The sequence below is a fragment of the Panthera leo genome, chromosome B1 (genome assembly GCF_018350215.1).
Source record: "Panthera leo isolate Ple1 chromosome B1, P.leo_Ple1_pat1.1, whole genome shotgun sequence".
Lineage (NCBI taxonomy): Eukaryota > Metazoa > Chordata > Mammalia > Carnivora > Felidae > Panthera > Panthera leo.
The window spans coordinates 68,571,209-68,598,511 of record NC_056682.1 but is presented as its reverse complement, the minus strand read 5'-3'; the positions used below and the strand labels follow the sequence as shown (position 1 = coordinate 68,598,511).

Sequence of the window (27,303 nt, the reverse complement as noted above, 5' to 3'; positions counted from 1 at the left end):
AATCCTCATGATAAGTTAGGATTAACATTGCTAATTGCCAGAATTTTGTTATAGTAAGTCATGCAATTCTTTAACATTTATGTGAAATATGGAAATAAATATTATTCTCCTAAGCAGCAAAAAAAAAATTTCTGGTATAAGCTACTTAGGAATTTTGGATGATATAAAGTTGGAGACACACTATTTAGAAAAAATATTTATATGGATTCTATTAAAGAGTAAACTGTTGGGGTGTCTGGGTGGCTCGGTTAAACATCTGACTGTTAATTTCGGCTTGGCTTACAGTGCAGAGCCTGCTTGGGATTCTCCTCTTTCTCTCTGCCCCTCCCCTGCTCGCTCTTTCAAAATAAATAAATGAACATTAAAAAAAAAAAAAAGATTAAACTATCTTTGAAGACTTTCAATATACTTTATTGCCAAAAACCAGGTAAAGGTTCTTGCTTATGTTCTTACATGTTAAGACCTTGACCATTTAGCATTACGTAAGTTTTATGCTTTTCTGAGAACAATCATTGTTTTAAGATACATATATCATGGAATTGAGATTAAAATTAATCCTTTGTTGTTTCTGGTTTATACAAACATAATTGTTACTAATGAATTCCAAGTTACTTTTCTCTTTTAGTATTTTTATGTTCTTCAGAATACTTGTTTAAAAATATTAATGCTACAGTTGATGTTCCAGAAAATTTGGAAACTATTCAAATTAAATTTTTTCTATTACATAAAAGTAAGATCTGGATTCTAGTGTTAACAGTTCCATGCTTGTTCACCTTCTTTGACATCAGTTCCCACAACTATAAAATGAGATTATGCTAAATGAACCCTTAAAAATCTTTCCAGGTCTATCACTGTACTTTCATACACAAACTTGCATTTGAATAATGCTTTATATTACTAGAATTCTTTCACATTCATCCTGCATTCATTTTCACAGCTCTCTTGTGAGGTGGGCAGCACAGACCTTTTTATGTCTTTTCTACACTAGGGAGGAAACTGAGTTGCAAGAAATTTAAATAATTTTCTGGAATCACACAGATAGCTTGGAACTAGCCATGTATTCTTTTTATAATTTCATCTTTTAAACTATGACCTCCTAATGCTAATCTCTGGCTATGTGTTTTATCAAAGTAAGTATTCATTTTATTAGGATATTTAATAAATTATTACTGAAATAACTTGAATATTTTTATAATCTAACCTCTTATTCCTCAGAAATTTGATAAGGCACCCAGATAACTTAAAAGAGGCCAGAATGCATTACTAAAGTATTGTAGCAACTAGTGCCACATAACTAATCACTTTTATGGTATTTTGGATAGAATTTTTATCTTTTAATGTTTTATTTTACTTTTTATTTATTTTTGAGAGAGAGAGAGAGAGGCACACAGCGCAAGTGGGGTTGGGGCAGAGAGAGGGAGACACAGAATCAGAAGCAGGCGCCAGGCTCTGGGCTGTCAGCACAGAACCTGACATGGGGCTTGAACCCACGAGCTGCGAGATCATGACCTGAGCCGAAGTCAGATGCTCAACCGACTGAGCCATCCAGGCACCCCTAGAATTTTTATCTTTTGAAGAAGTTAAACAGTTAATTACAGAGGGCCCTCCAAGTACCGTCAGGTTAGGTTTTGAAAGGCCTTTTTGTTCACTGTAACCTGATAGCACACCTCACTTCTTCCTCATTTTTCTTTCTACTTCCATTTCAATCTCTTATAATCCATTCCCCTTTCCACCACCCCTAACAGAATGATCTTATGAAACATAACTGGATCTTTTTAATTGCTTATTTTAAAAAGCCCAGTGTCTTCCCTTCCCCTTAAAAAGCCTACTTTTTATCAGGAATAGATCCTACACTCCTCTGCCCTCTTTTATACTACTCTCCCGCTCAAGCATCCTCACTTTCTCCCATCCAGTCACCTTAGACTTCTGTTTTTTGAACATTCCTACATTCTTTCCACCCTAGGGCCCTTGCTCTTGGTATTCCCTCCACCTGTAAAGCTCTCCCCCACCTTTGTTTGGCTAGGTCCTTTGTCTTTATTCATCTCTCATCTCAAATGTCATTTTCTCAGAGCAGCCTTCCCAGGTTGCCCAATCTGAAAGAGCCTCCCTGAACTGGCCAGAAATATTCAGAAGAATGAACCTGGACCACTTTTCTTATTCCATACACAAAAACAAATTCAAAATAGATGAAAGACCTAAACATAAGACAGGAAACCATCAAAATCCTATAGGAGAAAACAGGCATCAACCTCTATGACCTCGGCTGCACCAACCTCTCACTTGACATGTCTCCAGAGGCAAGGGAAACAAAGGCAAAAATGAACTATTAGGACCTCCTCAAGATAAAAAGCTTCTGCACAGTGAAGGAAACAACAAAACTAAAAGGAAACTGATGGAATGGGAGAAGATATTTGCAATGCAAATGACCTATCAGATTAAGGGTTAGTACTCAAAATCTATAGAGAACTTCTTAAACTCAACACCCAAAAAACAATCCAGTGAAGAAATGGACAGAAAACATGAATAGACACTTTTCCAAAGAAGACATCCAGATGGCAAACAGACACATGAAAGATTCTCAACATCACTCATTATTCGGGAAATATAAATCAAAACCACACTGAGATACCACCTCACACTAGTCAGAATGGCTAAAATTAACAACTCCGGAAACAACAGATCCTGATAAGGTTGTGGAGAAAGGGGAAACCCTATTGCCTTGTTGGTGGGAATGCAAATTGGTGCAGGCATCCTGGAGAACAGTGTGGAGGTTCCTCAAAAAATTAAATACCCTACAACCCAACAATTGCACTACTAGGTATTTTTCCAAAGGATACAAAAATGCTGATTCAAAGGGGCACATGCACCCCAATGTTTATAGCAGCACTACCAATGATACCCAAATTAGGGAAAGAGCCCAAATGTCAATCAACTGATGAATGGATTAAGAAGGTGTGCTAGATAGATAGATAGATAGATAGATAGATAGATAGATATAGATATAGATGATATAGATATAGATATATATCTACAATGGAATACTACTTGATGAAAAAGAATGGAATCTTACCATTTGCAACAACATGGATGGAAATGTAGGGTATTATTTTGCTAAGCAAAATAAGTCAGAGAAAGACATGATTTCACTCATATGTGGAATTTGAGAAACTTAACAGATGACCATATGGGGAGGGGAAGGAAAAATAAAAACAGAGAGGGAGGTAAACCATAAGAGACTCTTAAATACAGAGAACAAACTGAGGGTTGATAGGGGTTGGGGGTAGGTTAAATGGCTGACGGACATTAAGGACTTAGGGCACTTTTCAGGATGAGCACTGGGTATCATATGTACGAGATGAATCACTGGGTTCTACTCCTGAAGCCAAGACTACACTGTATGTTAACTAACTTGAGATTAAAAAATAAAATTATGAAAAAAATAAATACAATAGCTCCTTATTCCCAACCATCACTGCCCATTACATCACCCCACTCTTTTAGCATTGTCTTTGCAGTACTTATGGATATCTAAAGTTATTGTGTTTATTGTTACTTTTCTTTCTGTTTCACTGTCAAGCCCCTCCTGCCTCTAGACATGTTAAATTCTCGGGAGCAGGGACTTTGCCAATGCAAATCATTGCTATAGAACTAGCTCCTATAGCAATGCCTGGTTCACCGAAGCAAGCCAGTAAATATGTGTTAAATAATTAAGTAGATGAATGAATCTTACATTTCTGAGTAGAGTTCAAACACTTTTCATCTGCCAGTCTCCTCTTTTGGAATCTATACAGATGGCAAGTCAAAAATATTTTAGCCCAGGGTTTTTGTCCTTAGCTTTTTTGTCCTGACTTCTAGGAAATCCACACCAGATATATTGCTTAACTACAATTACTGTTAGCCTAGGCTTGGTATAATTTTATCTCGCTTTTTCTATCCATTGTCTTTTATTTTATTCTGGCGATCTATGTATAATGGCTGGTAGAAAGGGGTGACTGTGGATTTGGATAGGGAGAGAACATTGGCAACAGGTAGTTCTTGTTCAGTGTCACTCAGCTGCAGTATCCTCAGCTCTTAAACTAGGGCTAATAGTTCAGTGGTTCATGCACTTACTAAGTACTGACTGTATTTCAGGCACTTTGAAGCAAGGGAAAGAGTCATGAAAAAGGCAGACATGGTCCTGCATATAGAGTTAAATCAGCAACTACTATAAAGTGTGGTTAAATTCTGTGACTGGCAGCATTCTAGGTTCACAGGAACATCTTATAAGAACTTCTAACTTCCAGTAGGAGGGTTCAGAGAGCTAGCCAGCCTTGGGATGATTGTTCTTCGAGGAGGGAATCCCGAAGACCCAGAAGAGAGATACAGAGTATGACTTTTAAACAGCCATAAGTAGCTTTAGACCTTTAGTTCAGAGACTAAGGGGTACGGAGGTGTGTGAAAAGGTGAGAAGGAAAAGATAGGTGCAGTGGTTAGAATTATAAACATTTTCTTGAGGGTGAAGAGAGTCCAGTGAAAGATTTGTGGCACGGGAGTGACAAGATGACAATGTGTATTTTTCTGTCATCTTGTAAAAGTTTCCTCTGGCTGCAACTTGAAGAGATTGAAAGGGAAATAAAAGACTGTTGCAAGAAGCTGCGTAGGACAGTGATAGTGCGGGGAGCATTAGAGTGAGGCAGGGTAGTATTTGTAAATCTCCTGTCACAGTATTGCCACTGTGAGCTTCGCTCATTTTGTAAGTTCTTGTTTTTGCTAGTGGTGAATTGACGGTGAATTGAGCCTATGTAACTTCCAGGTTATGTCAGTTAAACTGTTTAAATCTAAAGACATTTTCAGTTTATTAAGTGTTTGTATGTGTGTGTGTGTACCTGCATACACACATGCGCTGACACCACAGATTATGTTAATCCAGTCATAAGTCTCCCTAAGTGTATCTTGATTAATGCTGTTCTATTTTCCTGATTTAAACTAGGGACAATAAATTAGTGTGCATACCTACGCACACTTAACAGAGTTCAGAGAAAGTAGATGAAGTTTGAGGAAAGTAAAAGCTTAATAGAGTGATAGACTTCTAAATGTTGGTGTTAATTTAGGAAGAATGTGCTTTCTAAGAGGGTTGCTCAATTGATTATGTAAATAAATCTTTACAGATGACTGAGAAGGTCATGAAAAATGCTGGAGCATTGACAGAAGTGAGGGTATTAGGAAGGAGTCTCCTTATGAGGTAACGTGTGTTTGACTGTGTCTTAGTAACTCAGACTATTCATTTGATGATATGGTGTCTAAGGTTTATTAGTCTTAACAGAGAAAAAAAAAAAAAGGGAAGATGGAGGAAAAAGAAAACTCTGTGAGGCTTCTTGCAATTTATGCAGTATGTGTCTCCACTGACCCTGGGCAATGAGTAACGCACTGCAGATGTTCAGTCAGTTCTCCCGTAGTGCCCTCCAGACAGAGCTAAAGCAATGAAATTATCTGGTGTGCACGGTTGACACATAAAGCCCTTGACAATAGACATTAAATTAAATGTCGTAGCATGGAAGTCCTTGGAAATAAATGCTGAAATGAATATCTTTATCTTTGAAGTAAAAGGAGGAAGTGATAACACTAGGCGCATGAAAGTAAGACCTCCTATTTTTGTTAGTAACTTAAGAGGGATAACGTGTAATTATTTTTTTATTTAAAGAATATTGTCTAGCTAAGTTGTAATACTCATCACAGAAAAGTAGCAGTTGTGGTAGTTGTGTTTGAATGAAATCTAGAAGTGAACTATTAGAGGTAAGATCCTAGATATCAGTTAAAAAATCAAAGTAGATGTATATGTATGGGTGTGTGTCATGTAAAGAGGGTGGAATTTTTCAGTCAATTAAGTTGTATAGCTAGTGTACCCATAAACGATAACTGAGAATAGACACAGCCTCATAGTTGAGTCACACTGCCTACCTATGGTGAGTCCATCAAGACAAGCTACGATGCCCCCGTTTGCTGATGGCCTCTTGATACAAGTTGTAATAAACATCTTTTTCTATTTAAGTCATGTGGAGTCACTCATAAATATTTATCAAAAATATAAGATAATAGTCACATTAAAAACTTCAGAAAGGTGTTTTACATGTATGCTGCACACCTTGTGAGTGTCCAAAACCCTCCAGTGGCTTCTCATCTCACTAAGGATAAAATCCAAAATCATTACCATAGCTTTCCTACATGATTTCACCATAGAATCTCTCTCTGTCTTAATTCCCTCTGGTCTTCTCAGAGCTTTTACTACTCTTATCTATTCCTAAAGCATACCAAAGCCACCCCTGCCTTTGACTTGTGCTCATGTCTCTATGTGTAATGCCTGTTTCCCTCCCATTTGTGTATCTTCAGGGTTCAGGCATTCTCTCCATTAAGGTCTTTGTTCAAATGTTATCTTAGCAGTGAGACCTTCCGCCCTCTATATCCTCTATCTTACTTTATTAGTTTTCAATTTACTTAAACTCCGTGTGGCATGTTCTTGTTTGATGGTCATCCCCCCACCCCAACTTCCTACTACCACACACAATTGCTAGGTTGTAAATCTATGGATTCAAAGATGTTGAGTATATCTTCCTAGGGAAATAAAGGAATAAAATCCTATTTTTAAAGGATTATGACATAAATTTTAATAGCATTATTTTTTTTTCTCAAGCAGTCGATCTATTCAATGAATTTTTGAGTATTATTACAAGTAGGTGGGTTCTAGACTTAAATTTCCATTTAACTTATTCAGCAGTATTTTTAAAGAAAAAATTATTATTTGGAAGACTTACATTTCCATCATATATTATTTATGTCTTGAAATGTGAGCAAATATTAGTGCTTTCCAACTCATAGGGCACTGAACAACTCCAAATATATTTTATACTGTCTTTAGTTTATAAGGGACTATGGTACTTAGTTGATTTTGCTTTTAAGTTGTATAAATAGCCGAGAATTTTTAATAAAATGTTTAGTGATTATAATCCTTTGGCTTAGTGATGTACTAGATTTATCTCACTTTTACACAACAACAAATATAACATATACTTTATAAATACATGGAAGGTAATGTATATGTTATATATATAAAGTATGTGTGTATGTATACACATATGTGTATGTGTATAATATATAAGATGTGTATATGTGTATGTGTGTATTATTAGATAACATAACATACACATATATACATATGTATATACACACATATATACACACATATATACATCTATATTATCACATGTCTAGTAAAATGGTATGATTACAACTGTCCCTTTAGGAAATGGGTGAAAGTATAAAAAATAATTTTCTCGTCTCAATATCACATCTTAGATCTTCCCTGGCTATCCTGTGACTCTTCATCACATAGGTCTGTCTGTCTCTCTGTCTTTAGTTTTTATTCAAATTCCAGCTAGTTAACACATAGTGGAATGTTACTTTCAGGTGTGCAACTTAGTGATTCAACACTTCCATACAACACCTGGTGCTCATCACAAGTGCATTCCTTAATCCCAGTCACCTGTTTAACCACAGCCCTCCCCATCTCTCATCTGGTAACCATTGTGTTCTCTACAGTTAAGCATCTGTTTCTTGGTTTGCGTCTTTTTCTTCCCCTATGATCATTGGTTTTGTTTCTTAAATTCCATATATGCATGAAATCAAATGGTATTTGTCTTTCTCTGACTGACTTATTTCGCTCAGCATAATACATCAGTCTTGTTCAATCTTTGTTGAATGCAGCACTTATTTGACAGTGTTCTTCAGTTTCTTTTTATTACTTGTCTCCACCTACTAGTTGTAAGATCCCTGAGAGAAGGGAGTTTATCCTTGCTGCTCCTATATCTAGAAAAAACACATTTCAGTAAATGTGTTTGACTGAATAAGTAAAGGAACTCTAATGTTTATTGTATCCAAATTCACATAGTACTATGAGGTTATTATCAGAGCCCTACTAACTTCTCCTTAAGGAATTTAGAATTTCGTTGTAGAAGATTTTTCAAATAGGTCTCACCGATTATATGAGTTAAGGTATTTATATGTATTAAGATAATGCATTTATATGGTTCAAACACAGAAGTTTATTTCTCGTTTGCATAAAATCTGAAGCAAGTACTCTTGATCACTTAGTGGATGGTTCCCTTCTAAGCAGTGATTCAAGGATCAAGTCCCCTCTGTTTTGTGGCTCAGTTACCTAACTTTCAAAACAAAGCTTCTGTTGTCTTCCAACAGAGACTTTTTTTGATGCAAGGGGAAAGGATCATGACAGGTCTTATAGAATATTTTTGAAGTCAGGTGTGGAATGGCATACATCACTTGTGTTTGTCCATACTTCTAAGGCCTGAACTCAGTTATATGGGCACATATGTAACTATAAGGGAGGTTGGGAAATATAGTCCAGCATGTTTCCCGGAAGGGAGGACACTGATAAATAGCTAGCCAGTCTCAGACATTTTATGGTATTGTGTGGTGTAGAGACCTTCGTAGCTTTGCATTTGGATGTATGGTAGCTTTTACAGCTTTTACAAAGTGAATTACTTGTAGGTTAATGTTTTGAATTGTGTGTGAGGTTTTCTCCCCAAATCAACTGTTTATTTTTATTCAAAAAGAAGGCAGCTTAGGGTTCTCTATAGATCCCCTACGATTTTTTTTTCTTGACTTTAAACACTCATTTCCCCAACTCCATACTCCCTTGAGCATTTTTACAGTTGGGATAACTAAGCAGAGTCCCTTTGGAGCTCATCAGAGTTGTTGTCTAATTGGTCACAGAAGTTGGTTTCTGGTATTACCAGCAACTTCTCTACCTCTCCAGAGGCTGCTACTTCCATAGCACCAGTCCCACTTGGTCCTGGAAAACAAGAGACTGAGGACTCAAGTTTTAGCAACTGCAGGATATTATCGGTATTACCATATGGATAATCACAAATTTTGCTAAAAAGTGTATTGAGTTGGCTTTCACATTAGAAAAATCAAGCTATTCTTATATTAGTGTAAAGTTCTTTGAAGGTTTAAATAATGGGATTTAAATAATGTTTAATAATGTTTAAATAATGGAGTAGACAGGTGCAAAGATTGAGTTAGACTATGGCCCCAAATAATAAATATCTATAGAGTCAGGGTACAAAGTGAAAAAGGGAGAGATTTTGGAGCCTATTACCTGGGATCTTTGGACAAGTCACTTGAGTTGAGCTTCCATTTCTTTAGCAGCATCTGGGCTTTTTATAAGTATTAGAACAAATAGATGCCAAATACTGGGCTCCTTGCTCATTACATAGTACATAACCCCAAAATAATGGCGGTAATTGTTACTAACATGAAGAGAAAATGCACAAAGGTGTTGGGATTTAAATAGGTGGAATGCTACTCAGAAGATGATTTTTAAATTACCTGATTCGGTGCCAACAGCTGCCATGTATTTTACTGACAATTTCTTGGACTGAGTGATGTAGGCATTTTTTTGGAATCCCTCGGAGAAATGTGTGCCTTTCAGATCAGTGGTTATTGATGATTGCAAATAAATTGAAAAGAAGAAGGGATTATATAGTGTGTAGGGGAGTAGGGCCAGGGGTGGGGTGAGAATGGACTGGCTGTTGCTTAAACCATCCTAAAACTGTGTTTCTTAATAGGCAATGGGACGTTTCATTTGCATGATAATTAATCAACTACCTCAGTATTTCTGTGGAAAATTGTACAGGCAGTTTGTTTTATTTTAGGACCCAGATAAACATTTTCATTTGAAAAAATACAGCTGTCTTTCAGATGACAAACTTTCATTGGTTCTGATACTAATTACAGAACTGCTCTCACTCTGCCAGGTGTCTTCCTTTAAGATGATGAAATTAGGTGACTAACTTAAAACTAACTCTATGTATATGTGTGCGTAATTGTTTTTCTGATTATCACATGTTAGGGATATTATATATCAGGCAAACTTTAGTTTCTGCCAAAAATAACTTCCAGAAAAGGAGTTGCTCTCCTCACATACTTTACGAGGTTCTCTCATAATTTATTTTACCTTTTTAAAAAAAATTTTTTTAAAGCACTCTTCCATAAGGAACATAATGCAGAAATGACCTCAAACAGTGCTAGCTTGGAATGCTTATACGTGTCACATGATGGAACTGGTATAAAGGAGTTAAAGCAGCTTTACACTTGACACAGATTTAATAATGGTTCCTGGATGTGTGATCTCAAGATTGCAAGTACTGGCTATTACAGTGATATTTTAAAGATTAGTTTATAAAGTAAACAGTAAATGATATTATAAAGAACCTATGAGACAAATGAAAAACCACCTTCACTAATCAGCATCACATACAGATTCCAAAAAAGTAATGTATCTTAAACAATTTAGAAGGAATGGAAATTCTGTTAGGTTGTGGATGTAAAATTTTCATAAATTTGTTTTATGAAAGTGAGAGTGAGAACTTATTTTAAATTAGTATTTTTCTCTATGATTTTAAAATGTGTACAAGACTATATTCATAAATTGATATGAGCAGCCATTTGACCATTTCATCAGTATCCATGAGAGCTTTCAAGTCAGCTACTGAATTAACGAATGCATAAGTTGAATGCGTGTGTATGCTCTACAGCTAGACATCTGGAGCTGGACTCCTTCTCTATCACCTTTTCACCAAATGATCTTGCAAATCACTTACCTTTTCTGTGCCTTAGTTTCCTCTTATTTAAAATGGTCATAATAAAAGCTACTTTATAAGATAGTTGTAACAATTAATGACCTAATATATCTGCAAGCGCTTAGATCCAGGCCTGGCATATGGGAACTAGTATACAGGTGTGTTCTTATTATTGCCTTCTCTTAAAAAAAAAAAAAAAAATGGGGCATAGCCTTACAATTTGGAAAATATGGTACCTAAATAAGATCATACACTTCCTCATCATACTAAAGGATTCTACTTTTCTGTTTTGAAGTAAAGGTCACGTGGTTTCCTTCTGCTTAGTGCTTTCATTCAACATCTAGCAGAAAAGGCTTTCTAGAAGCATTTGCTTAAAAACATCAGTTTACTAGTTTTTATTGTTTATTTTCTTCAACGGAGGGCCATAGGTGTCCTATTTGTGTTCAAATAATCACTATTTTATAGGTGTAGGAATTAAATTGTAGGTAGATTGTAATTTGCCCAATTATAGCCAGTGAAGTTTATGATTCATTTATGTTACCAACCCTAGAAAAAAATGAGAGTGGTCTTTCTGCCCTGGGGTGAGGGCTAGGTCACTACCATATTTCAGTAGCTAATTCTAACACATATTTATGTGTATAAACTTACCTTAATAGCAACTTCTGTTTATTACAGCTCCCTCTGAAACATTATTTTAGTGTCAGATAGTAGCAATGAAGTTTTGAAATAAAGCATGACTAAACTTGTGTTTCCACCCCTCCCTCCCCGCTCCCCGCCCCCCGCCCCCCATGCAGTGGTGTTTCTGTTCAGACTGTCCTGTATAGACCATGTGCTCAGGATGGCAAGGATAACTTACTGTGGTTAAGCCTTACCAGGTTGGCAGCGTGTGTCTGGGTCAAATACATGGAGGCTTTTGCAGTCAAACATCATACACCCACAAAAGCACAGATTCCTCAAGATGTTATCACTTTGAGAGAAATTCTTAGCTATGAAAATTTGTTTATAAAAGTAATTGGGCTATAAGCATATCATGTAATGAGGTTATTTACTTTATAAAATTTAGTACAGAATTCTAACCAGTGAGTTCTTCCATATGAACATACTTGGGAGAATATATATATAATAAGTAAACTATAATGGTAGTGTTAGGTATGACACTGTCAAAAATAAGTTAGTTTTTTTTTGTTTGTTTGTTTTCATTCAATTTGAAAAATATGTGACCTAAGGTGATGGAGAACCTTGACTGGAAAATGACAGAGGGAATGAAAAGGAAGAGAGAGGCATCAGTAAGGTAGATTCTATAGGTCACAATGATAATTTCATTTAGTCATTGTACTATGTTACATTCTTTTGATGGAAGAAACTAAGGTATACAGTAGTTAATTAATTTGTTCAAAGTTGCCTGACTTAGGAGGAGGTTGAATAGATGATTACTCCATATGTGTCTGACATGAGGCTTATATCTTTTGAGCCTGACAGGAGGCTGGGAGAATGTTCTTACAAATTATTAATTTTTGTCAGGTTTCTCCAGTAGATACAAAGCAAATTTTTGTAGACCCATTCCTGTAAAACATAGTCATATCAACATTAAAACATGTCTCCATGTGTTTTAATGAGAAATATAATTAGATCTATCAGTTTATTAAATTATCTTATGACACTTTGGGGGAAACTCTCTTGCCTTTACGTTTATGAACAAAAGAAATTGTATATTGTGCAAACATCTTTCTCTTTGTGGAATACTGATGGATGATGTAATCAAGAATAAGTATTGAATCTAGTGTATCATAAGGCAGTATAAGGGAAGTAAAAATTACTTTTTTAAAAAAGTTTATTTACTTAGCACAAGTGAGTGAGCAAGCATGAGCAGGGAAGGGGCAGAGAGAGAGATAGGGAGAGAGAGAATCCCAAGCAGGCTCTGTGCTGTCAGCAGGGAGTCTGATGCAGGGCTCAATCTCATGAACTGTGAGATTATGACCTGAGCCAAACCCAAGAGTTGGACGCCTAGCTGGCTGAGCCATCCAGGCACTGTGCAAAAATTATTATTTTTTAATTAAAAAAATTTTTAATGTTCATTTAGTTTTGAGAGAGAGACAGAGACAGAGTATAAGCAGGGGGGAGAGGCAGAGAGAGAAGGACACAGAATCCAAAGTGGGCTCCAGGCTGTAAGCTGTCAGCACAGAGCCTGACGTAAGGCTCAAACCCATGAACTGTGAGATAATGACCTGAGCTGAAGTCGGACGCTTAACTGAGCCACCCAGGTGTCCCTGCAAAAATTATTTCTGATGAATAATATTCAGGAGTCCAAATGTTTCCCTTATCTGGAGTTCTTAAAGAAATATTATGATTGAGAGATGTAAAAGTCAAAACCATATTATACAGTGTCCTTTAAAATAAACTATAAATAATATTCCTGCTTATTCAAGCTGTATGTAGAAACAGGTCAGAGAGTGTCAGGACTAGTAGTAACTGAAAAGATAAGTGGTAAAAGAAATACAGGGTGTGTGTGTGTGTGTGTGTGTGTGTGTGTGTGTGTACGTGTGTGTGTACGTACATGTGTACAGACACAGAGAATAGGAATTGCTTTTAAAGCACAACTTGAATTCTAAAGTGGATAAGGGAATAGTGTTTGTGGCTGGATGATTTTGACCACGAAAGCCCTCTCAGGTAGTAGCTCAATAACCCACTGGTATCTAGTGTTAGATTTCAGCTACAGGAATTCTGGAGCTGGAAAGGACCTGTTTCTTACACAGCATCTGCATGTGGTAATTATAGCTAACACACTTCTATAGTGATTTCTATGTGCCAGACCCTAACCTAAATGCTTTGTGCCCAGCCATTCATTTACTCCTCACAACACAGGTTTCCAATAAGTGATGAATGAGTAGAAAATATAGGAGACTGTATTTTCATTAACATCTCTGAGAAAAATAGTCAGTGTGTCCAGTTAGCACACCAACTCTTCCTTGCAGAGCTCGAAAACATGAGCATGAAGAATACTTACAAAACTTCAGTGATGATAGGAGGAAAACAGTATTCATTTGGGTAAATTCTTAGTAATACATCTCAATGTAGAGTTAGTTTTTAGTGACTGAGTATATTTAATTTACCTTCAAAGCGTTACTCAAAGTAAACTGCCAGGGAAGATTGCACAGATCCCAACAATCACCCCAATCCTTGTGTAACGATTTCTTGAAATAAAGTGATTCTAAGGTTAGTTGGGAAATTTTTCAGTTATAAAATTTCAAATGTTGGTGGCAGTATTTTTTTGTTTTTAGTTTTTCATTCTTTTTTAACTATTGGATTTCTCAGCAAACCTAGGCTAATAATCATTATGAAATAGGAAACTCTTACATTTCCATTACTTGTCCAGTGATACACCCGCTCTTCCTGGTAGAGCTTGAAAACATGAACATAAAGAAGTGTTTAGTAGGGAGGAAAGGGAAGAAGGCAGCCATCTTAGCCTCTCCTACGTTACAACCACTTCTACCATTTCAACAAAGTATTTACTTATTCGTGTCAGACTCTTCAAGGCACTCAAACTCATTGCATTTATGTTCAAAACAGTTCATTTATTAACTGGTAAAATTAGAAGTCATTATATCAATGCCAATCATTAGACTGATTAATAAATCAAAGGCTATCATCAAATGCCTGTTCATATATGAGACTTATGTCTTTTGTATAGTACTTATTTACAGCTAATTGTTGTGACATCCCTGTTTCTCCCCAAAAGAGAAACAAGTTACTTTGTAATTGATACCCAGATTTTATTAAACTATGATTTTGCTTATGCTCACTTTATTTAAGTATCTGATTTTAATATTACCCTATGTTTCTTATGTAGTTAATAGTGTTTGTGATTAAACTATGATTCAGTCATTTTGCCTAACAGTAGTTTATTGCAGTTGTGCCCCACAACTATTCCTATTTTTAGGAATATATGTTGCTTTGATTCAGGAAAAATTTGAGGAGTAATATATTCCTATATCAAATATTAAAAATTTCAAATATAAAAATAATTTGAGGCTTCTTTAAATTTTAAATAAATTGTGAAATATATTGGTATTAAGATCAAAATGTATAAAATGCATTTATTTCCCCTTTAATTTAATTAATATCTAATATTATTCAGGTGATTGCTGTATATAGTCCCAACTTCAAAAATTTCTCTTATTTTATACAGTTTCTGTTATAAATGGTGGCTAGAGTCACAAGATAATTCACAGCCCCATTTTAATCTGAAATTTAATTAAAAATGACACTGATAATAATTTAAATAGGCACCGGGTCAAACCTAGAAAGGTTTGGAGTAAATGAATCTTGTCTTTGGCATGTCATACCCCTTTTATTGGTGTATTTTACTCATACTATGGGTTACTGTCTCCCTAGGGATTCTGTGCTACCCTTGTTGACCTCAAGTTTAAACGTGGCTCCGTGTAACAGTGTTTGTCCCCTGACTCCCAGCCCATGTGGTTCATTTGCCTCTTAAAGACCCATTTCCCCCAGCCATGGGCTCAGGTCTCTATTCTTTTAGGGTGTTGTGGCCAGCTGGGTCACGTCAGTGCAGTTCAGACTCTCTGTCTATGGGATCAACTTCCACATCTTCTCCCATTCTGTAACTGGCCGAGGTGTACCATCAGTGAAATTTAATCATGATACTATTCTCCCAATCTGTGGGAAAAAATTTAAAGCCTTCCTAAGTATGGCATCTGTTCTAATATAAAGAAATGTTCAGTTAATAGTAAATTGTGTATGCATTTACTCTGAGTTTAACATAACATTATTTCATGCCGTTCTGCAAAAAATACAGGTTGAGGGAGGGAGATAAAAGCCGTGTTTAAAAAATATGTATGATTCATTTTTCTATTATGGGTAACCCCTATTTCAATGACATTTTGGGTAGTAGAAGTTAGTTACGTTTAGAATTGGGAATGCCATATTCACCTCCATATTCCTTGGGCCTAATAGTATGACATAACACATACTCAGTAAGTATTTATATATAGAATAGAATTGAATCCTTCAGAGTGAAAATATTTCTTTTTTTGCTTTTTAAACAGTCTTTATGGTCCTTAGCCTAGCATAGCCATCTAATTCTGGTATCTGCTGTTGTCAGCTAGCATAGGTGAATAGATCGTGGTACATAGAGGCTGGATCCATGTGTGTTCTATTAGATGGAGAGCTCTGTAGCTCCTAATGCTTTCCATACAATGAATTCTCAGCAAAGATGACCATGAGCTCATGCATACTGAAGAGAAGAGAGGCCTTTGAGGCTTGAATAAATAAGTGTCTAGTGAATAAAAATTCATTAATGATGTCTTCATTTGACATATTTAAGTTAATTTTAAAAATCACCCTATGTGGTACATGTCAACCTGAGTCACATCTATAAAAGATAATCAATAGAAATCAGTTTACTGTTCTGTAATTATATGTATCAATTTATTATGCCTTTTAAAATCAGTGAGCCATTGAGTACTGTTTCCCCAGTTGCCTTCTGCAGTGAGTGACTGATATAATGGAACTGTAGCTGGGATGATGAAGAGTATTTATCCTGGTTTTGGGCACATTATTTTAATATGTGATATCTATCACTTAGCAACATGCAAAATCATAGTCATTAGTACATCTCGGGAGATTTCTGTCTCCAAATTGTTCCTGTAGAAGTCCTGCAAATATTTCACTGTTCTACCTTGTGAATAAATATATATAAACTCTTAATTTAGAGTTACCCACCTATCTATTCCTTGTAGAGGAATTGTTATTCTCCTAAATTTTATCTAATATTTCAGAGCATCTTCAATCATCAGGTTTTTAAATAACAACACTTAGTGAGATATGTCATGTTTGCAATGATCTCACCCATTTAAATACATCTCACTTCTCTGAGCTCCTCCAACATACATGTTTTTTGTCCATTTATTTGCCATCTAATCTTATGCCTCCTAATACATTTATCTTTAAGTCTTTTTTTAATATCTTGACCAAGTCAAAATATTCTGCACAGCCTGTATTTAATATTATTAAATATCATAACCTGTTTATTAAGTCAGATCTGAATGATAGTGGGATATAAGTACATTTTGCCTCTTTGTTTGGAACTTTGAGGTATTACAATTCATTGGTTATTGCCATACAAATGAATCACCTCCCTTAGGAAACTTATTCTAATCTATGGAATGGCATCTTGTTTTTGGAAAGGGGAGAAGGGATGAGAATCAAAGGAGAGAAAGGAATGTTGCTAAGATAAACTCTTAAGTTGTATTTTAACATTCTTCATTTTTATTCAACAGCTAAATAGGATTAATATGTAGAAAGGAAAGAATGTTACGAATATTGCATGATATAAGCATATATTTTGAAATGTCACGTGTATTACTGGCCAATCGTATAATAAGTGGGATATTATAAATAATACCCCTTTTTAATTCAAAAGAACTGATAATAACTTACAAGAGTGTAAGATTCTTAAGGGCAGTGTTTTCTTAGTGTCTCATTCTTAGCACATAGTAGGAGGAAAAAGGCTCGGCAAATGTTTGTTGAATGGGCAAATGAATGGATGTTTTCTTTCTCAATACCTTTTCTCTGTTATATGGGAGAGTGAGGGAAGCACTTGAGGGATGCTTAGTGAATCTGTTCAACAGAAGCTATTTCATTTAGGGTTTAAACTGAACAGATAGAAAATTGATATTTAAGTGTATGTGTGTAGATTGGTAAATGTTGTCCATAGCTTTCTCAACTCTAAGTTCTTTGAAGGCATCCTATTCTGTTTTTTCATAGAGCCTAGCACAGTTATTTATATAGGAAAACATTTTGTCAATTCTAAGATGCTGTTTTTTTTTTTTACTTGTAAATATTATTTAGGCATATAAGAACCTCAAATCTGTTTTCTTGTTTAAGCTATTTCTTGCTACAAAGTTGTGTTTATAGTGGCTACCAAATAGTAGTAGATTAATTTGCTCAATAGTATATAATTTGAAAGTTGTCATTGAATTAAATGCTCATCCAAGTTAATCTTAACTGCCAAATCTACCTCTTTAAGCATTGAATTTAGTATTAGCGTTCATTGAATGTCCGTAAACTTTAAAAACGTATTTTGTGATTTTTGATAAATAGGGACAATATTTAATATTTTGTGAACTTGAAAAATGAAGGATCTTCCCTAGTACTTTTGGGTAAATGGTATGGAGTAGTGTTTAATAAAATGTTTCAATGTCTTCTTAAGCGTTCTTGATTCAAATTGTAATCCTGTTTCTCCTGCTCCTTCCATAGCTTCCTGCAGATTTCACAAAACTACACCTTACTGATAGTCTCCACCCACAGGTGACGCACGTTTCTTCTAGCCATTCAGGATGTAGTATCACTAGTGATTCTGGAAGCAGCAGTCTTTCTGATATCTATCAGGTAAGAAGGTCTTTTTCTTGTCATTTGTTTCATTTTTATGTATTCCAAGGAGTTTTGATTCTTAATTGATAGGATCTATAAAGTAAATATATGTGTGTTATATCATGTGTACTTTTAGGTACATATGTTAATGTTAATGTTTGTGCTTCACAGAGACATATAGTATGTCTGTTTGGGGGAAATAGAACTACTGTCTAACTGTATTTGCCTCTGCTATTACCAGTTATCAGGATTTTAAATGGAGTGGTTACATTGGAGATGTTTCTCTGGACTTCAAGTATTTTATAAATTTCACTATAGACATATTAGGTTTAGGACTCTTTCTTGACTAAAACTCTGGGGGAAAACTGCAGAATTATACTACATAGTAAGTTTTTCTTATTAAAGTCTTCAGTATGACGAGGAAGAGATTATTATTATTGGATCATTAGATTCTTTTTGTTGCATTTTTAAATTAGGTATAGGTTTAGTTATGTGTTTAAAATAAATTCTTATGATACTGATGGATAGAAAAGAAACCAGAACCATGGAATTCCAAAGGTGTTTTAAAAGCAAAATAATTTTAATTGTTGAGGAATAGTTCATTGGCTTAGAATATGCAAATTTTGGAAAAGTGGCTAAAATATGCAAAAAAAGGCACGCCCATCTGTGGGGAGATCTTTAAATACATACTACTAATATGTACTTTTAGATGGTTTCAAACAACAACATAGTATTCAGTTTCCAAAGTATAATTCTTGACTTCATAGGAATTGTGATATGAGATGACCATAGAGGTACCTTTCTTCAGAAACATTATAGTGTTTCAAGATCATTGAAATATTCAGGCAGTGCTAAGTTTCTATTTAAAAAAAAATACTAACAATAATTAAACAATTAGAATACTATCAGGGTAAAACATATTTAAGTTCTAAATTTAGTAGATCTTAGAAAATTAATTTTATTTCAAGGAAGTAATAGGTACACACTTTTCTATAATTCAAGGGTATTGTAGAGAGCTTACTAATAATAGCCACAAATGCAATTATTTGCAGATTCTTGGCTGAATAAAAATTTATTATTTTGCAATTAGAAATATTATCTGGCTCTTTAAGATAATTTTGATACAATATCAAATGCAAAGATAGATACTTTGCATTGTTAACTTATAATACAATTTTTAGGAAGGAATCACATTTTCAGATGTTAGAGGAGGAGAAGGTGCTAGATATGGGTAAATTTGCTCTCCTTCCTCCGCCTGCCAGTACTACCAATTTTTAGAAGTTGATTTTTTTTTAATGTTTACTCGAGTATCCCTTATTCTAAGGCAATGAATGGTATTCCTAAAAGCTGTGCTTTGTAGTAACTGGAATATCATGATGGAGCCCCTGTCTTCTAAACTGTGGGGTGATTATACTCGTTAAAGATCTGCAGTGGAAACACAGCTTGAGGTGGTAGCAGTTACCATTGCTGTCAACTCTATACAAACCTAAGTGGAACTCCTAGAAGGCAAATTTATAGTAAGAATGAAGTAAGTGGTTCATAGAATTTATTGAGGCATATTCTGACTGGAATTCTGGCTTTACGTGTTTAACCCTTGAGTAGGCTAGGATAAGTTCATGAGGAAATTCTTGACGGTACAGAATCTGAGAATCCAGACTGTGGGCGAGAACTCCAGATTGCTCTGACATGGTCTGCCTGCAGTCTGACTTTATCTAGGGGTATAGATGAAATAGAGGGTCTCTGTGTACTTTGATTGATTTTAGTTGAGTTTCAAGGCTATCCACTTCAAATTTGATAGCAGACATGTAGCCTGTTAAGTTTATATCCTTCAAAAGGAAGAATCCAAAGGTGTACCTAAGGTTTTGTTATTAGCTATATTAAACTTAACATTTAATAGAGATCCCCAAATAGACCATTTCCATTATCTTTAAATCAGAAATTCTTAAGGTGAGAAGAAATCTGACAGATGCACTTGGTTCAGTGACCAGTCTTATATTTGAGTCCTCTACTGCTTTTCTGTCAGTGAAGCAAACAGTTTATTCTGGAACATTTCCAGGGATGGACAACTATCTCCCATGGCAGTCCATTTAATCTCTGTATAATTCTGACCTAGGAGAAGTTTCTCCTAAGTCAGAAAGTTGTCATGTTCAAGTGAGTATAAATGCTTACAAGATGGACACAGGTTGAAATTGAATGCTGTATGCCAGAGAGAAAAAGGTAGAATAATTTTTCTAACAGGATAGGAGGAGAGGAATTCAAAAGCAAAGTGGAATAACTAGCTTTACGAAGAGAAGCCTTCCTCTGTTTCTACAGGTACATATTATTGTGGTGGGTTTGGATTGGGGAGTTTGAGAGTTGAGGGCATTTCTCTGATGACTTCAGTTTTTCCCTCTGAAGAAGTTGAGTTCATTTGTTGAGAGTGGGAGAGTTAGCTGGTCGAGAGTTTTAAGGAGAGAGAAGTTTTGAAATAGATGCTTGAGAGAGTAGGAGAGCAAATTGACTAGAGTAATGGAAGCTCAGTTGAGAGGGTGCCCTCAAATACAGAGTGACTTCCCTCTGCCCTATTAAGTATTTTTTTTTTCTACAGCAAGCACAAAGAAAGCAGAGATTTGGCTGCACCCAGGCCTGGAGTTTTGTTAAATGAGTGTATCACAAAGACGGATGGAGCAACATGCCAACCTCTTTTAACTGCTGAGCTTTGTTTTTGCATGCCTTCTGCCTGGAATGTTTTCTCCTAGCTTGATCCTTTTCTGCTTCGTTTTCAAGTACCATCTTCTCAGAGAGTTCTTTGCTTATTACTGTCTGAAAAGTAGGTCTTGCATTTTGGTTCCTTTCCTGGCTATTCCTTTTATTTAGACTTTTTTTCCCCAAATGATTATTGCTTTCTCTGTTCTGTCTGCTTACTAAAATGACAGCTTCAAGAAGATAGGGAATTTCTGTCTTGTCTCCATTTGCTCTCTAGAACCAGGAAACTGTGGGCATTCAGTAAAGATATGCCAAATGAATGTGATTTAAATATTGGACTAGGTTTTATAAGCTGAAGGTGGGAAAACTAGACATAGAAGGTAGTAGAGTCTTGAAGACTAAAGATCATGCTTGAGTTGAAAAACGGTTATCTTTGAAACAGATGGAAGCAATTGAAAAGTAGGAGTTTTTTGGCAGTAGAAAACAGAATGCCTAAGTTGGGGATATGAGACAGTGCAATTCTAGCCATAAGATCTTGGCTACATAGTGTGATTATCAGAGCAGTGGTTTGGTGGACTGGAAATAGTTGTTCAAAAATAGATCAATAGAACAGAGAGTTCAAGTAAAATGGAATTCATGTGGAAGGATGTAATAAGCAACAGGAATCCTCACACATCAGTGAAGAATGTGATGGATTATTCAATAAATGATCTTTGGGGTGGGCTGGGTCACTTTATAGCCTCACTCTATATCATTATTAAGACTAAATTCCATATCAACCAAAGAGTTAGCAAACTCTTACAGTATAACAATCAAAATAATTCAATAGTTAAAAGATCACTTGAGAGACAAAGATTTAAAGTCAGACCATAACTCATGTAGGCAAATTAATAAGAAAAATACTTGGCTCACCATAAAACAATATTCAAAGGGCAAGAGGAGGTAATTTGCAAAAGAGTACATGCAGATACCTGTACCTTAAGTAAAATCTTTAAAACCTATTAGTAATTGAGTGTATGAGGATTAAATATACTATTTTCCTGTCAAATTAGCACAGGCTTTCTTACTTATAATAAATGTTTACAGATGGACATTCTTACACCTGTTAAAATTATAATTTTTGAAGGGGCACCGGGTGGCTCAGTCAGTTGAGCATCCGACTTCAGCTCGGGTCATGATCTCACAGCTCGTGAGTTCGAGCCCCGTGTCCAGCGCTGTTCTGACAGCTTGGAGCCTGGAGCCCGCTTCAAATTCTGTGTCTCCCTCTCTCTTCCCCTAACCCACTCACATACTGTCTCTGTCTCTCTCAAAAATAAACATTAAAAAAAAATTTTTTTTAAATTATAATTTTTGGAAAGAAACCTAACAATTTATACTAAATGTTGTAAAACTGTTCCTGTCTTTTAGGCATAAATGTATTTTAAAGTCTATATTGAAATTAAATAAATTGATGTGCGAAATTAGGAGCAGCATAAATTATAATACACGGGCTAGACTTAGTGCAAGCATTATACTTATTTCCAAATATTTTCATACGTTCTACATATACAGTGAAAACTTGGATTGTGAGTAACTTGTGCAAGTGTTCTACAAGACAAGCAAACATTTCTAATAAATTTTAACTTGATAAATGAGCGATGTATTGCAATATGAGTAGTACGTGATGTCGAATGTCACATGATCACAACTGGGCCAATGGTTCTTGAAAGTCGCTTTGATATATATGAGTGCTTTGGGTTACAAGCATGTTTCCAGAATATGAATTATGTTCGCAAACCAAGGTTTTACTGGTTTTCTAGATAGTTCCTACTTACTTGTCTTGGTTAAATTATCATCAGCATTAGCATTCAATATAGCCTTCTACTAGCCTAAATTTATATCGGGGTCTGACTTAGGTGCTATGTGTATGTACGTTTGAATTCTGCACGAAATTTATTTACATCAAGAATGATTACTAAGCAAACCTTTTAAAAATGGGATATGCCTGTATACTTCATAAGCAAAAACTTTTTTTTCGTAAATGGTTTTTAAGTACTCGATAAAACATGTAGAAGTTATTTTTATTTTAGTTAAATTAACACTTCACTGGAGCCTTCATGGCATTTGATATTTCCTCAAGTTTGTCATTTTCTTGATATCCTTTATATAATATATGAAATCGCTTTTGATTTCAGTAAATCACAGAGCTTTTGGCATTGATCTGAGACTATTACTAGTTTTTTTGAGAATATTACTATTTAACTATAATGTACATCCAAATCTATATTAGGCTATACATGTGGAAAGTAAATTAATTTAGGACAGGAGTTATTTGCCTGACTGAATTATGTAAGCCTTTCTTCTTGTTCCTGAGACAAATATAATCAGATACTTTTAAACTATAAAGTGCCTGTGTGCCTATCTTTATCTAGAATAAAAGGGTTTAAAGACTAGCATTAATCTTGTAATACGGTTTGGAGGAAGCTATAAAGTAGCAAATGTTTTGTTTATGTGTATATACAAATATATTTATTTAAAATTTTATGTGTTGTGACTTAGCAAAGCAGAAAACATTTCATTGCTTTGTTATATTTTAACTGTATTTTTGGTAGAGTTGACACGGTGTTACATTGGTTTCAGGTGGATAACATAGCGATTGGACAAATCAATAAGTTGTGCTATGCACACCACTAGCATAACTACCATCTTTCACTCTATAAAGTTATTATAGTACTATTGACTGTATTCCCTATGATGTAGCTTATTCTCATAACCCATTCATTTCGTAACTGGAAGCCTCCCCTTCACCCATTTTTCCCCATTCCTCCCACCACCCTTTCCGCTGGCAGCCGCTAGTTTGTTCTCTGGTTTTATAGGTCTGTTTCTACTTTTGGTTTGTTTATTCAATGTTTTTGTTTGTTTTTTTAGATCCACATATAAGTGAAATGATGCGGTATTTGTCTTTCTCTGACTTACTTCACTTAGGTCTGGGTCCTTTCACTTAACCCTCTAGGTCCACCCACGTTGTTGCAAATGGCAAGATCTCATTCCTTTTTATGGCTGAATAATAATCTTGTGTGCGTGTGCATGCGTGTGTGTGTACACCACATCTTTATCCACTTATCTATCGATATACACTTGGATTGCTTCCATATCTTGGCTGTTGTAAATAGTGCTGCAATAAACATGGGGTACATATCCCGTTAGATTAATGTTTTCATTTTTCTTTGGGTAAATACCCAGTAGAATTATTGCATCATATAGTATTTCTATTTTTAATTTGTTAAGAAACCTCTATCCTGTTTTGCACAGTGGCTGTACCAATTTACATTCTCACCAACAGTGCATAAGCGTTCCTTTTTCTCCACATCCTTGTCAGCACTTGTGGTTTTGTTTTGTTTTGTTTTGTTTTGTTTTGTTTTGTTTTGTTGTTGTCTTTGTGATTCTAGCTATTCTGACAGGTATAAGGTGATATTTCATTGTGGTTTTTATTTGCATTTCCCTGATGATTAATGATTTAGTGATTTTCTTTATGAAGATAGTCTATTGAGAAAACTGGGCAAAGTATTATAGTGCAAATCATTTAGTAGTTTGTATTCGTCAGACCTGAGTTTAAGACCTAACACAATTACTAGGTTTGGTTTTGTTTGCATTGAACAGTTTATTTGATTTTCCTAGTGTTTTCTCATCTGAAAAGCAGGGGTAATAATCCTAATTTGCTGAATTGATGTGAAGATTTTTATGTGTATGGTAGTCATTCAGTATAGGATCACTATTCTTATAATTGTTGTATGAGCTATTTAGCCAGAATTAAATGGTTGCAATTAGTCTGAGTGACAGTTTTTTTTACAGTAAGTAAGGGGTTGCATTATTTAACAGAGCTTTGGTTTTTTGACAAATTCTGCCGGTACAAATTGTGCGTAAGCTTCACTGGTGAGATGGGGAGAGGTAAAGATACACAAATGCTGATATAAAAAAATGTGTTCCCTTGAGGAAGGGACTGTCTTTTGATGTGGCCTGTAATTGGCATTCTTTTCTTTCCCCTTATTCGATCCAAGAACAGTGGTATGAGTGGGAGGATATAACTCTACAGATAACACTGGGGTCATAGAGGTTAAGTAATTTTGCTAAAGTCACATAATAAATGGTAGAGCTGAGATCTGAATTACTAAACCCTGAGTTTGTTTATTTAGCAAATGTAAATTCAGTAACTACTGGGTTCTAGGCACTCCTCCTAAGTTTAGTACACTTCTCCTGTAGACCAGTTGGTGTTTGTTCAGTAAACATTTCACTCCAGTCTCCAAAAGTTTTATTGTTCATGAAGCAGTAGTATTATGGCATTAGTAGACTCCTTAAAAAATTGTTATCAAGTTCTATTTAAAATTTATTATTAAAAGAAATTCTGGAAGGGCACCTGCCTGGCTCAGTCAGTAGAGCCTCCAACTCTTGATCTCAGCGTTGTGAGTTCAAGCCCATGTTGGGCCTACAGCTCACTAAAAAAAAAAAAATAAATAATAATAATAATAAAATAAATAAATAAATAAATAAATAAAGGAATTCTGTAGTGTTTTAAAATATAATGGATATTTATTTAGAAAAATAATCTAAGTTACTGGTTTAGTGAGGGTTATTTCATGAATGATTTAAGAATGGAATACACATAACAGAGATAGAAAACAACTAATGATCGTTAACACAAATGGGGTGGAAGGTTCAGTTGTGGAGAGATTAATCCAATTCAGATTTAAAAGGCTTTTTGTTCTGGGACACCTGGCTGGCTTAGTCAATTGAGCATGGGGTTCTTGAGTTCAAGCCCCATGTTGGGCTTAGAGCTTACTTTATTAAAAAAAAAAAAAAAAAGAAGAAGGAGTCTTTTTGTTTTATTTAGCACTTACATATAATTCATTTAAATGACAGTAATGATTTCTTTGGCATGTTACAAAATATATTTTGTATCTCTTACTGTATTTTAGATGTTTAAAATTTAAAGAAACACTATAAGCTATATAACTATATTATTTAGAAGTTTTTTATTTTTATTTTTTATTTCTGTCTCTAGTAGTCCCTTCTTCAATTTCAGCTAATATTAAAGAATGTACATACAGAGGGCTGATTGTATATTTGAAAATATAAGATGATGAATAATAATCTTCAATGTTAAGGTGAAACTGGGGTGAAAATGTAAACATAGCAAACATTAGCAAATTGTCACATTTCTAGACTTCAGAAATAAGGCTGTGATAATAACAGTATTGGCCTAATTTCTCTGATCACAGGCTTGGCATAATACATCATGTCAAGTTCTACTTCCGTTTCATTCTAGAATCTAGAGACAATTCTGTGAATTCTGAATTTAAATTAGGAGATGTGTTTCTGAGTGTGCCACAGTTAATTCAGTTAGGCAGATAATTCCTGTCCTAAATTAATTTCCCTTCCACATGGATAGCCTAATATAGATGTAGATGTATATTATAGCTAAGTAGTAATAGTCTCAAAAAAACCCCCCAAAAACTAGTAATAGTCTCAGAACGATGCCAAAAGCTCTATGATTTACTGAAATCAAAAGTGATGACATATATTGTATTCTGAACACAGTTCTTAAGAGATTATTTTCATTTTTTAAAGGATATCAAGAAAATGAACAAACTGAGGAAATATCAAATGCCACGAAGGCTCCAGTGAAGTGTTAATTTAACTAAAAGTAAAATAACTGCTACATATGTTTTATCGACTACTTGAAAACCGCAAGCCTACAAGGCCTTACTGCTCTCCCACTGCTCTGCTGATAATGGTCTTAACCCAAGCAGTAGTATTTACTAAGGCCGTTATTTAAAGAGCTTTTGTAGATATTAGGTTTTCCATTTTTAATTATTCTGTCTTCATTAAGTATTCTTTATTATTTTCCCCTTAATTTTTTTTTTTAGAACGTATGTATTTTAGTTTAGGAAATTGTACCTAAAGAACTAAAAATGTCATTAAAATTATTTTGTTAAACTTATAAAATATTAATACCTGTTTGTATTGCTTCAAAGGTGGGATTAAATGTTATGTTCTGCAGTATAAACCAAGACTTGAGAAAGGTAAAACTTTGATAAGAATGATAAAATTTTTCTTTAAATACCCAGTTAATGGGGCGCCTGGGTGGCTCAGTCGGCTAAGCGTCCGACTTCAGCTCAGGTCATGATCTCACGGTCCGTGAGTTCGAGCCCCGCGTCGGGCTCTGTGCTGACAGCTCAGAGCCTGGAGCCTGTTTCGGATTCTGTGTCTCCCTCTCTCTCTGACCCTCCCCTGTTAATTCTCTGTCTCTCTCTGTCTCAAAAATAAATAAACGTTAAAAAAAAATTAAAAAAAATAAAATTAAAAAAAATAAATAAATAAATACCCAGTTAAATTAAAAAAAAAAGTATAGATCCCTATATAAGCCACATTCATATGTAATATCTGTTGTAAAGAGATAGATTAGGTTGTGGTTAAGACTGTAGAGACAGAATTCCTAGGTTCTAATCTTTTTTTTTTTTTTTAATGTTTATTTATTTTTGAGAGAGAGAGAGCGCTGTGCAAGCAGGGGAAGGGCAGAGAGACAGGGAGACGGAGGATACAAAGTGGGCTCTGCCTG

At 35.0% G+C, this 27,303-nt stretch overlaps 1 protein-coding gene across 9 annotated transcripts in view; it reads left to right on the top strand.

Moving 5' to 3' along the window:
- Nucleotides 1–27,303, top strand: part of RAPGEF2 (Rap guanine nucleotide exchange factor 2) — a 252,858-nt gene that overhangs the window by 182,996 nt on the left and 42,559 nt on the right. For all 9 annotated transcript variants that reach the window (XM_042935155.1, XM_042935159.1, XM_042935162.1 and 6 more), the window contains one exon: nucleotides 17,910–18,041. In XM_042935155.1, the coding sequence (XP_042791089.1) occupies nucleotides 17,910–18,041 (132 nt within the window). The remainder of the gene's footprint in view (nucleotides 1–17,909; nucleotides 18,042–27,303) is intronic.